This window comes from Cucurbita maxima, unplaced genomic scaffold (assembly GCF_002738345.1).
Source record: "Cucurbita maxima cultivar Rimu unplaced genomic scaffold, Cmax_1.0 Cma_Scf00007, whole genome shotgun sequence".
NCBI classification, from domain to species: Eukaryota; Viridiplantae; Streptophyta; class Magnoliopsida; order Cucurbitales; family Cucurbitaceae; genus Cucurbita; species Cucurbita maxima.
Window position 1 is genome coordinate 2,598,578 of NW_019272023.1, and position 13,078 is coordinate 2,611,655.

The 13,078-nt window shown below is 34.6% G+C and overlaps 2 protein-coding genes across 3 annotated transcripts; one reads left to right on the forward strand and one right to left on the reverse strand.

Annotated features, from left to right (window-relative positions):
• The first annotated feature begins 3,261 nt into the window (after nt 1-3,261).
• On the forward strand, nt 3,262-5,385 carry LOC111482285 (regulatory protein NPR5-like). 2 transcript variants are annotated; one of them, XM_023127994.1, is made up of 2 exons: nt 3,262-3,869; nt 4,356-5,385. In XM_023127994.1, exons 1-2 carry the CDS (start codon nt 3,396-3,398, stop codon nt 5,331-5,333), a joined length of 1,452 nt encoding a protein of 483 aa, XP_022983762.1. In that variant the 5' UTR covers nt 3,262-3,395; the 3' UTR covers nt 5,334-5,385. The 2 variants fall into 2 exon arrangements, with proteins under 2 accessions (XP_022983762.1, XP_022983763.1); XM_023127995.1 differs by having other exon boundaries at nt 4,359-5,385.
• Nucleotides 5,386-7,202: 1,817 nt separating this feature from the next.
• On the reverse strand, nt 7,203-12,595 carry LOC111482259 (probable methyltransferase PMT7). Its single transcript, XM_023127963.1, has 8 exons — nt 12,181-12,595; nt 10,551-10,965; nt 10,024-10,313; nt 9,228-9,608; nt 8,572-8,818; nt 8,138-8,276; nt 7,742-7,937; nt 7,203-7,494 (listed from the first exon to the last, which is right to left on the reverse strand). Exons 1-7 carry the CDS (start codon nt 12,350-12,352, stop codon nt 7,779-7,781), a joined length of 1,803 nt encoding a protein of 600 aa, XP_022983731.1. The 5' UTR covers nt 12,353-12,595; the 3' UTR covers nt 7,203-7,494; nt 7,742-7,778.
• Between the last annotated feature and the right edge of the window lie 483 nt (nt 12,596-13,078).

Below are 13,078 nucleotides of genomic sequence, written 5' to 3' on the forward strand. Positions count from 1 at the left end.
TTTTTTTTTTTTTTTTTTTTTTTTTTTTTTTTTTTTTTTTTTTTTTTTTTTTTTGCCTATTTGTCCTAGTGGTAAATTTTTTCGACAAAAGTAAACTTTATTTAATAATAAATTCAACTAAACCCAACTGTAAAATATTGAGTTGATTTGGTTCGGGTTGTTTGAGGTATTTATTAAATTTTATGTTCTTAATAAAATTATGAAAAAAAATCTATTTATTTTCAAATATTGAACTAAGATTTACCAATATAATTTCAAAACTACGTTCTAGATTTAAAATTTAATTTTCAAGAAATTGGTGGGATAGATAATAAAAGGCAATTATAGATTTTATTTAAATTATAATAAACTTTTAAAATTAACAATAAACTAATATGGGTTGTAACACGTGAATTTAAATCTAAACTATAAATTTTAGCACAAATGTTTATGGAAATTGATGTATTTTGAGGTTGACGCAATGAAAGGAAAGGATTTGAATTGACTCCAACAATTTTATTGCACCATTAGGAATGGAAATTTTGATTAGGTTGACTATATTTTCCTCCACAAAATTTCTTTCTTATAAAAATAAAAAAATAATTAATGTATTTTCTTTGATTGGATTCTCATTCATTTCCCATTTATAGAATTGTCTTTTCCATTTCCATTAACATTACATCTTATTAATTACCAACCCACCCTAATTTTGGCATCACACATTCACAAGGGAGAGATAGAGACAGATGAATCAATCATAAATCATTATGTAACGTGGTTCGAGAGGATGATCAGCCACATTGGGACGAGATCCTTTCGATGACCTATGTTTTTAAAACGCCTATCTTGAGCGGTTTTTAATGTTTTTAAAACTCGTTTCTCTCTTCAATCGATGTGGAATCTCACCATTCACACCCTTTTAGAGTCTAATATCTTAGTTGGCAGTTGTTACTCTCTCAAATCGATGTGAGATCTCACAATCCACTCATTTTGAAGACCAGCGTTATGTATACGGAACAAACAGAAAACTGTCTTTGTCCGAAATTTTTATGCGTACGTAAATTAACTCCACCGTAACAAAAGTGGATCCTTTGATATTTTCTTAGGATTAACTAATGAATCCCAAATCAAAAACTAAAAAATAGGGAATGGATTCATAATAATATCCATATGACTTGTAATAGAACTTATGTTTTTTGGGGTAGGTCGTGAAAGGAGAAGGAAGGTTGGAATGCCAACAGACATTTATTATTGAATTCACCCGACCTGATAGTACCCTATTTTTGGAACATCTAATGCAAAGTCACTGAATGGGTAAGTTGCCAATCCCTAAAACGAACTATGTAATGTACTTTATCTGCTGGGTTATGAGTGGGCATTTTACCAGAGGTTTCTATTGCATCAATCTACTCTTGTTTAATTCCTGTTGAAGCATATACTCGGAAGTGGGAGTGTAGGACGAACGATTTCAAAACTCGTTGACACTCGTTTCTCTCTCAAATCAACGTGCGATCTGACCGAGAAAAATGATAATGGGGAGAGAGAGAGAGAGTGATAATGGGGAGAGGTAAGAGAACGAATCAAAGTCAAAAAGTCTAAGAAAATTTGATGATTGTAAGCAATGGACAGACAAGATATAGTTGGAAGAAGGTAACCTAATAAATATCAAAATCTGTCTTGTCTTTGTGTTTGGTTTTTTTTTTTCTTTTTCTCTCTATTTATGTAATTTTCAAAGAGAAAATAAATAATTGCTTATACATATATAAATATAAATATGCCATGGTGAGTTTGATTGATAGCTACAACCATTCAACCCTTTCACATCTCCATTGGCTCTATCTCCTCAAATATACCGTTCTTTTTTTTTTGTTCGTTACTCTAAAACGCTATTTTCACATGTCACGTAATTTTATATACCATTCGAAAAGAAACTGAGTTACATAATCGAACATAAAAATGCTCCACTCGCACGACTTTGGTTTCTTTTAAATGTTATGGACTCTTGTCAACATGTAGTACATACTTCGTCTAAGTGTGTAGTCCCTATCAATTCCAACTACGATATAACACTGTAATTTGACAATATCATTAATACGAGGAGAGCGACTCCATGACTAAACAAACTACGATACATAAGTGAGCTAGTCATGATAAACTCCTCACAGCTAAAAAATGATTGACGACCTGATGACATGAAGTTTCGATCGGTGTCAAGGCTCTAACTACATCGAAATATTTTATCCACTAAACTACGTCGAGGGACTAAATAAAAAGATGAATAATATTGTGGGGAATGGGAGTAAATATGAGAAAATTGAGGGGGTTTAGAGAAAAGTTGTGTAGAAATAAAAGGCACTAAAAGAGGTGAAGAGAGAGAAAGGGAATAAAATGTGAAAAGACAAGTCAAATGTGAAGTCCACGGTCTTAGACATCATAAGACAGACAGTGGTCTGTGCTGTCAATCCAATGGATTTTATTTCCTCTCTTTCTCTCTCTACATTACTTATAATTTGTCTTCATACAAAACTTTATTATAAAATTAACATATAGTTTTCAACTAACTAATTATTTCTATAATATTTTCTAACACCATACCTTTATATCATTGATAATTCAAATTCCTAAAGTTTTATTTCATAAAATACGATGTCCATTTAATTTGTAGGACCGATCTCTGATTGAAGTGGAAAATTTCTCCCTTTTAACTAAACTAGGATGAAGACGGAGATTATATTTCCATCTCTATCTACGTGCTTGCCAAATCTCTACCCCGTTTATATATATAAGTTTATTGTTAGAATATTAAGTTGATGGACCAAAAAGGTTTCTATGTCTCGGTCTCATCTCTCGCACGGGAAGTCTACATACATACATATATGTACATACACACATATGTACACATATGCTTATATCTACATACATGCATGCATACATACACACACGTACACATACATATATACAAATACACATATATACATACATAAATACATATATACATACATGCATACATACATATATACACATACACATATATCTACATGCATACATATACATACACGTACACATACATATATACAAATACACATATATACATATATATAACACACATATATGCACACACGTACACATATGTATACATACATACATACATATATACATACACATACATACATATATATATATATATATATACATACACACATATATATCTATAAATAATTAATGGTTTAAAAAATAAAAAATAAAAAAATAAAAAAACCCTTTATAATACCTCAGCCGCCCAAAAGAGGCATCCATTTCCCAATTCTCCACCGTTGTTAAAGAAAAAATATCTGATAGCAACAAAGCGCCACCGCACCTCCTCCATGAGCGCCGCCAGGGGGGTTTTAAATTGATCATAATCCAGGAGCGCCGCCATGAGCCTGGAAGACTCCCTAAGATCCCTTTCGCTAGATTACCTTAATCTTCTCATCAACGGCCAGGCCTTCAGCGATGTCACCTTCAGCGTGGAGGGCCGTCTCGTCCACGCCCACCGCTGCATCTTAGCCGCTAGGAGTTTGTTTTTCAGGAAGTTCTTTTGTGGCCCGGAGCCGCCAGGACTTGATCTCCTGAGCCCCGTTGGGTCGCCGCCGCTGCCGTCTCCTCCGTCCAGGGCGGCTACTTCCCAAGTAATTCCCGTGAACTCGGTGGGGTACGAGGTGTTTTTGTTGGTGTTGCAGTTTTTGTACAGTGGACAGGTTTCGATCGTGCCGCAGAAGCAAGAGCCGAGGCCTAATTGCGGCGATAGAGGGTGCTGGCACACGCATTGCTCCTCCGCCGTTGACCTTGCTCTTGACACTCTCTCCGCCGCTAGAGCCTTCGGCGTTGAACAGCTAGCTTTGCTCACTCAGGTTCTTTTTTTTTTTCTTTGGATTTTATGATAAAGTTTTTGACTTTCGAGCTCAAATCCTATTATCTCATGTGGGTTTTGAGTTTTTTCGATTAAAATTGACGAATTAGTCCACTTTTTTGGGTTTTTTGTAGTAATTTGGTTGAACACATTCTAAATTTGGGTTTTTTCTTCATTAAATCGACAAATTACTTGATTTCCTTTTTGGGTTTCGAGTTTTTTCGATTAAAATTGATGAATTAATGGATTTTTTTTGGGTTTTGTTTAATAATTTGGTTGAACAAGTTCTAAATTTGGGGTTTTTCTTCATTAAATCGACAAATTATTTGATTTCCTTTTTGGGTTTTGAGTTTTTTCGATTAAAATTGATGAATTAGTGAACTTTTTTGGGTTTTTTTTAGTAATTTGGTTAAACACTTCATAAATTTTGGGTTTTTTCTTCATTAGATTGGGAAATTATTTGATTTTGTTTTTGGGTTTTTGGCAGAAGCAATTGGGAAGCATGGTGGGTAAGGCCTCCATTGAAGATGTAATGAAGGTTTTATTAGCTTCAAGAAAGCAAGAAATGCATCAACTTTGGTCCACTTGTTCTAACCTTGTGGCTCAATCCGGCCTCCCGCCGGAGGTGCTTGCCAAACATTTACCGATTGATGTGGTGGCTAAAATAGAAGAATTACGGCTGAAATCCTCCATGGCCCGCCGTTCTCTAATCCCCCACCACCACCACCACCATCACCACCATGATTTATCGGTTGCCGCCGACGTTGAAGACCAAAAGATTCGTCGTATGAGAAGGGCCTTAGACTCCTCCGACGTTGAGCTTGTAAAGCTCATGGTCATGGGTGAGGGGTTGAATCTTGATGAAGCTTTGGCCTTACCTTATGCTGTTGAGAATTGCAGCCGGGAAGTTGTCAAGGCTTTGCTTGAGCTTGGCGCTGCCGACGTTAACTACCCCGCCAGTCCGACAGGCAAAACCTCACTCCATATAGCGGCGGAAATGGTGTCGCCCGACATGGTTGCTGTCTTACTCGATCATCATGCCGACCCGAATGTCCAAACGGTCGATGGTGTCACACCGTTGGATATCCTGAGAACCCTAACTTCAGACTTCCTTTTCAAAGGTGCTGTCCCTGGACTAAACCACATTGAACCGAACAAGCTTAGGCTCTGCCTCGAGCTCGTTCAGTCCGCTGCATTGGTTCTATCTCGAGAAGAAGGAAATGTCAATGTCAATGCCAATGTCAATGTTAATATCAATGATGTTTCATCGTCTCCAATATACCCGCCGATGAGCGACAATCACAGTAGTAGCAGCAACAGCAACAACATCGGCAATCTGAATCTTGATTCTAGATTGGTTTATCTGAATCTCGGAGCATCGGTATCGGTTCGAGAAGATGATAACAGGCATGGATCACAAGGAGGCTGTGTCCCAACAATGTATCACCATTCCCATGACTTTTAATGTAAGCAAAATCAAAATCTTTTCATATAAAATTCACATATATCATCTCATCTATATTAGAATTCACAAGAACAAATTTGCAAGCTCATACACGAATTCACGACGAGCTCTAAGTCTTTTCAACAAGAATCAACGAGTAATAACTCGTTAAATAGGCTCAAACATGTTTCGGATTGATCGAACGACGTTGGAGTAAAAACTAAGTTTGATTCTTTTTTGTTTAATTAGTTCACTTTTGTAGGGCTTTTGAGTTAAGCCATGAAGGTATGAAGCAGACAAATAAGCATACTCAGATTTGCTTCAAAATTTGTTCTTTTGTGATTGGGAGACAGTCTTTCAGGTCAATCTTTTCAAACCCTTTTGGTTCTTTTTCACAATTCTTCCTATTAATCAAATATATCTCTTTACCTTATCAAAATCATAATTTTTTTTAGTCTAATTATAAGAAAACTCTATTTTTTTTTTTTTTTTTAATCATTTGGGCTCTGAAATATGCAATTTGTAGTTGATTTTAGTTTGTCTAGACAATTATGAGCTAAAATAATGATAGATATGTATATATATGATATCAGATATCAACTCAACAACATCAATTGATTGATATCTTTTTGGGAGATTAATTTGATTTTTTTGATGGACAAGTACAAATGGGTATGCGCTTAGACTAATATATTTATATGGTTGAAAAAAAAAATAATTATAATTATAATTTTATGTCCATTATTTGATTTCTATGTTTAAAGTTTTTTTAAAAAAAAATTGATGAGCTTAATTTAATTGGTTAAGAAATATATTATCGAGTTTGAATACCTACTAAATTATAAGTTGATAGATATTTGATGTGTATTTTTTTTTTTTTTTTTTAACAAAATATTTGAGAGTGTGGATTTCAAATTGACATTTGGTTGAAAATAATGGAATGTGTATATCGTTATTTCAAATATAAAGGATGGGTTTATAATCAAAAGCGGAAATGATATGTTTGATATCTATCGATGACAAATGTATACTTTGAATATACCATATTATTTGACTCTACATCTTATTTTAGTAGTTGTTTGAATATTTATAGAACTTAGGATTGATATACCATATCAATAAATTTTAAATAATATTAGTAACAAAAAATTATATCATTAATGTATTATTTTTTTATGTCCATCAACGATAATGTATATCGTTTATCGTTCATCGTTCATCGAATATATAATGCTCAAAATCTAATCAAATACAGTTCTTTTACAGGGAAAAGAGGGCTTAAGAACCCCTCTGTTTGCATAATTTTAGGTTTAATTAGGCATATGGATTTGGGAGATTAATTATTCTGTCTTTGCTTTCACAAAGCACAAAAATTTGGTCTAAAATGGAAGTTGGGACATTGGCTTTTTCAGTGTTTGGGAACCAACACAAATTAGCGGCTGATAGACAAGCATATGCTAATGTTTGGTAGAACTTTTAATTAATTGGTTTGATTAGTACCAAAACCAATTCAAATCAAATCATATTCATGCATTCTTTAAAGATCTTAAGTTGAGTAACGTACCATGAGCCTTTAGTGTTTGTCGTGCACATCTTAGTCCCTTACTCGAACTTAAATCGACATAGTTTAGAGGCCTGGTATAATCACTAGTCTCTAGATCCTACCGTATTAGATCATCAATAGATATGAGACGACATTATAAAATAATTAATAAATTGTGAGATTTACAAAATAAGAAACCGGAGATTACCGTTTTCGATTGACAATCCCTAATAAACCCATTTGGTTGTTTAGTGTTCGGGAATAGGAACACTAGAATTTAGAGTTTATTTGGAATGACTTTCCAAATGTTTTCAAACACTTCAATACTTTTTTAAGAAATTAGAAAGTCATTCCAAAAACACTCGTACGTACGTACGTTAATAAATAAATAAATAAATAACAATAAAGCAGTTCTTAGAAGATGGGTAGATTAATCTCAATGTTTTTGACATAATTCTAAAATATGGTAACATGGAAAGGGCAGTTATGTCACTGGGACTTTCTTTTGACAATCCATTTGAGAGGTGCAATCTTGTTTACTTGGGAGAGAAACTCAGGAATCAGCCAAAACTCCCATTCATTCAGCCTTCTCTTGGACCCAGTCTTCTTAGTGTGAGATTGCATATTGACACTCAAATCCTGTCAATCAATGCCAATCATGTTTCTAATATGGCAAAAACTATACACTACAAAGCAAGAAGATAGAATCTTTATATTCTACTTGGTTCTCAAACATTCTTTCATGGTTGTTTTATTTTGATTACAGAACATGGATGGGAGGAGGGGAAGTTGTTAGGATAAGTGGTTTTCTGTATGCATATAAGTTATAAATGGTGGGAGTTCCTTTAAACTGTGGTTTCATCTGAGCACAAGTTTGAGAGAGAACCTGTTGAAGAGAGAACATTTGTACAACAGCCAAGAACTTAGATAATTGCCCAAAACTTCTTTCTACAGATCAGCACAGATTCTGGGTTCTTTTCTTTAGTTTGCAGCATATGCATTTCGACGTCCCATAGATATTTGGGAGCGATTTCTTGTATTCTTGACATTATTGAAGGCTCGTCTCTAATGATGATGTATCCCTGTCCATGGACATTATTCAAAGGAAATTTGAAGCCTAAATCAGTAACAGTAGCAGATTAATGCCAATAGCAAGAGATCTTCATTACAAAAAACTGACAACAGCAATGCCATGCCCATGAAATCTTATGAGAAGCAAAGACAGGTTTTGTTTCTTCATGTGGGTACAAGCTTGCAAAATTACAGGAACCAAATTAATTACCTGAGGTCGTACAATGCGGTCCATTTCCAGCATTATATCCTCCAGCAAGCAACCCTCTTCACCACTTTTATACTGAGAAAAAAGATGGTATGCATGCAACAAATCGTATGTCCGCGGATAAGTTGAAAATGGTTCACACCTACATGAGACACTTGAAGACTGAGCTTTCACTAAGACAAAGGAAAGAAACAAATGGGCAGTACATAAAATAATTTTTGTCTTTTTAAATCTATACAAAAGAGAAACTGATAATAGTTACAAAGATCCTTAGACAGCAGCACCAGAAGAAAGCATGAAAGCTGATCATGGCTCATACCTCTCCCAAGACAGCCCCAAAAACTTCTTCAATTTTTTTCCGAAGTAGTCAAAAAAGTTGTATGCCAAAAGTATGATCCTGCTAATATTTGGAAGATGTTGGAGAAGAAATAACTTACCAATCATGAAAGGCGCCAATCAGACCTCGGTCGTATATAGCAGATAGCGTATTTTGCATGTTTGTAGCAACTACATTCATAACCCAGACTGGAAAATTGTTCAAAGCCACTGCAAATCCACCATAGAGAGCATTCATGTCCATGACATTTCGAATATGTGTGTTGCTGACATTCATCAATTTCCAGTACTGGTTAACTTGAGCTTTCCAAAACAAGGTATCCAAATCAAATTCCTCTTGACTGACACCTGTAAGTGAAGACAAGGATTGCATCATATACCACGGCAATTAAATTTCTAGGTAAGAGCAAATAGTCCCAAATTAGAATAATTAAGACACTTCTTGGGAACGTGAACTAACAAAGGTTCACCTCGCACCATTTGCTAGCCCAATGATGTTACCTGTTACGGTTAATAAACAAAGTTCCTATTTACTTAAATAAGTTGCCATTCCAAACAGTTTTTTAAAGTGACAATAACTCCACAAAGTAACCGAAGTTATTGTTCAAAAGAAAGGGTATTCAGAAAATACACAGATAACCCAGGAATGTTATTGAATGTTTTTCTAAGTTGATTGATTCCTGCTTTTGAATGAGAGCTTGGTGAACAGAAGAGACAAAAACAACTAGGAGGATTTCTTTAGAAAGAAAAGAGTTACCTATTTTTCTGAGAGTCCTCGAATATACTGAAAGGCGCTCTGGTCTCGGAGGTAACTTCTGAGAATATGACTGATCAGTTACATGAATACAGTTTCTTAAAGGTATTTTCCATGATGGTTTAGAATCATCCTCAGCATCACATATTTGCACAATTTTACGATCCGCGTTGATGATAAGGCATGATGGATTTTCCTGTTTGATCCAGATAGCAGTCTGAACCTTTCTGGCAATGAGCTTCCAACACATTGCTGTTGTCAGATTTACCAACTTCTCCCATATCATTGGGAAATCTTTATCTTTTCTATAGGCAGGGGGAGCTGAATAGACAAAATATCCATTTGGCCGCAGAAGCCGATCAATTTCTTTGAGTAAAATACCATCTGCAGAGAAGAAGGACAAAGTGTAACTTTAATGAATTCCAGGTATACATCAAAGCATTCAACCTGACAAGATTCAAGATGAAGGCATATAAGAGCCTTCATAAAAGAATTCAGTGTGTCACGTTTATTACCCGGAACAGAATCTGAACTTACACAGGGCTAGCAAGGGAAATAAGTAGCAACATTCATAAAGTTGGCAACCATAAATGTAGACATGGATAATGGCATCGTGGTTTTCATTATCTTAATACTGCTCTTGAGGTTTCTTAAAATTAGTAGTCATTTTGCTGATATTTAAAAGATGAGACATTAAAGTTTTTTTTGTGCATAACAACTACAAGAAGAGGACCATAGTAAGTGACTCTAACAAAAATTGAATAACAACTGTTTTTGTGCATAAAAAGTACTGAAATACCGTTTTCATGCCAATCAACACGGCACCTTGAGCAATGGACCATCTCAAAGGAACTTGAGGGATATGGCATTTGCTTTGTTGCCAATGCAGAAATCATTGCACCGATACCTCTCTCTAGTGCAAATTGAATCTGATTCTCATGCCCATCCTTAGGAGCAAAGGACATTGTCTGAATGTCCAATGGAAGAAGATAAGCTGAGAAACTAGCGACGCCACAGCCAACATCTAAAACCTGATATACTCCAGCAGAGCTTAGTGTGCCTGTCTCATTTGTAGTCATGTTTCCTAATCTGCGTTTCATAAAATAGGATAAATAGAACAGTCTGACAAGGAAACCTATTTGTTGTTCAGATTTATCAGAAATTACAAGGAATATTTTTTAACATCAGTTCCCAAACAGAAAATTAAATTAAAACTGCTGGACAGATTAATATGAACCCACTGATAAAGGGTGTGAGTAGACTCACGTCCCAATAAGAAACAAATAAAAGAGGAAAAGGGAAAGTTCAATAAGCCAACAGTGAAACCTTTGGATGTACTCAGGCGCCCCATGTTTGAAATGAGTACCACCTCCAGGAAACCACCATAGTTGGTCCTTCTCATGGACCCAATTTTGTCCTCCTTTAACTTCAGCGAGGTGTGTATGATTCACATTGCTTCGCCACACATAATCCCGGCTGGTTGGCCACTTTACTGGGATCTTGTAGTCTTCTGGTGGAGGCACCAAACAAAACAAGCGGTTTTCAAGTGGAGGACAATGCCTCTCAAGTTCTTCTCTTCTTGAAAGATCCAATGTCGGAAGCAATTCTTTTAGGTAAGAAATGTCATGGCAAGGAATATACTCAGCGTATTTTAATGGGCATACATCCATACCATTCTCTGGAATTGAAAGTGGTACCTTCCTGTAAGTGATTGACACTTGGTTTGACATTGAGGAATTTCCTGCAGTATAAGTAATAAACTTTGAGTCAAGAAATTGATTGCAGCAATAAAATCAGACCTTTGAAGTTCCCTAAAAGCACAAGAGTATGTCACAAATCCAGAAGGTACGCACATGTTGATCTAAAAAGGAGAGTGTGAAAGAAGAAGGATATACAAAGAACAAGTCAGAGATTGTCTTATAAGTAGGTTTTACATTTCTTAGGCAGCATCGTTGACTTGAAATAAAAGAACCTAAATTCCACCAGAGGGAACGATCATTTGAAGACCACTTTTAATGTGAAACTGCAACCATATTTCCCGTGTTTCAGAGAGACAACTAATGGAATAGCCAATTTGTTTTTTCGTAAGTGAAAATGATGGGTTATTGATATTTATAATGATAGTATTTTAGTGAAGAATTAAGTTATTACTCACCAAAGAAATCTATTCCTATGAACAGGGAGAGAGGAAAGAAATGAATATAGGAATAGATGGAGATAAGAAACAATACAAAAGATTTCTTTTTTGTTGCAATTGGATTCTTTCCTCTTTTTTCTTTTTGTTCCTGTTCTTCTTTCTGGGAGAAGGGGACTTCCTAAATAAGGGATTATTTTGTTTCTGATAGTTATTTATTTAATGGGTGGATAGGTGCATACTCTGGATCAGAATCCGTGGGAGTACTGCTTGAAAGTTTCTACAAACTTAAAGCCCCAATTCTATTATTTTTATGTTATGCATTTTGCATATCTATTTATCATACAAATTCTTGAGCAAGAGCTCAATTTCATTCACCCACTAGACTAATTCAAAAGGTGGAAGTGGATGAATTTTGAGTTTCATTCCTACAAGCAGAAAAAGATAGTGGTGACAGTAGTCTTAATCCCCATGGAGATAATTTGTTTAATAAGCATCTCCCTTCCAAGTGACATTTTCCTATACCAACCGATGGTGGGCCTTCCTTAAAGAAGTAAAGCATCACTGCCAGAAACAAGGCAACACCCCAGACATGCTTAATTTTTTTTTTTTTTTCTTAATCCCTGTACTATGAAAACTACAAAGGAATTGGTGCTACAAAGGAGAAAAAATAATAATAAAACAACCTATCTACAAACCCAATCCAGAACGCAGAAATCTAGCAGTGCAAGGGTAACAATCAAGATCTAAACAAAGAACTAAGCATCATTTTCATAGGAAAAAAAATTACTAAAATTGGGAAACATAGAGAGACGAAAGTACCAAGTAATGATGATGAAGTGGAATTTGAAGGAAGGTGAGAAACATAAATAGGAACATTGTTGCCGAAGAGAGTGCCTAAATAGAAAGATCCAACCATAAGTAGCAAAGCAAACATTATCATCTGCCATGATTGCAGAGCAAAAACAGAACCCAACCCATAGCCGCCACCCATTGTTTTCTTCCCCTCGGACACGAGCTCTCTCTTGGAAACTTGAGAAATCCGTCAACACCGAATGGGCATTACCATTTGAGAGAGAGAGAGAGAGAGAGAGGTCCGAGTATAAACAGCTACAGATGTGAAGACTAATTTGGAGCCTAAAGCTGAGATTTGCGGAAGAACACTTTCAGTTTCAGAGATGGATTCAACCTCTCTTGATTTCACAGATCTTCTTCTTCTTCTTCTTTTATTCAGAATCCTTTTTTTTTTCCTTTTCTATTTCTACCGTTTTTCCCTTCTTTTTTTTTTTTTTTTAATAATATTATTATTATTTTAATGATTAATCGTTTTACAAAAAAAAAAAAAAAAAAAAACTAAATATTAAATAATTTAAAGCTTTATTTTTAATAAAAAAAGTAAATAATATTTACTAAACACATATATATTCAAAAGGAAAAAAAAATACAGTTTTTTAATCGTATATAATTGATTTTTTTTTTTTAGTTAATTAAATTCATTGGGATTTGCTACTATTTAAATTAATGGGCTTTTAGATTTTATTTTACAATTATTTTAATGTTGCTTTTATATATTAGTAGCCAAATATGATACATTATTTTTAGAAAAATTACAATTTATGCTACAATATATTAAATTTATTACTAAAAAAATACAATTTAAAATTTTAATGTATTTAAAAAACATGCAATAATAACATTAAATATTTAATTTTAAGATTAA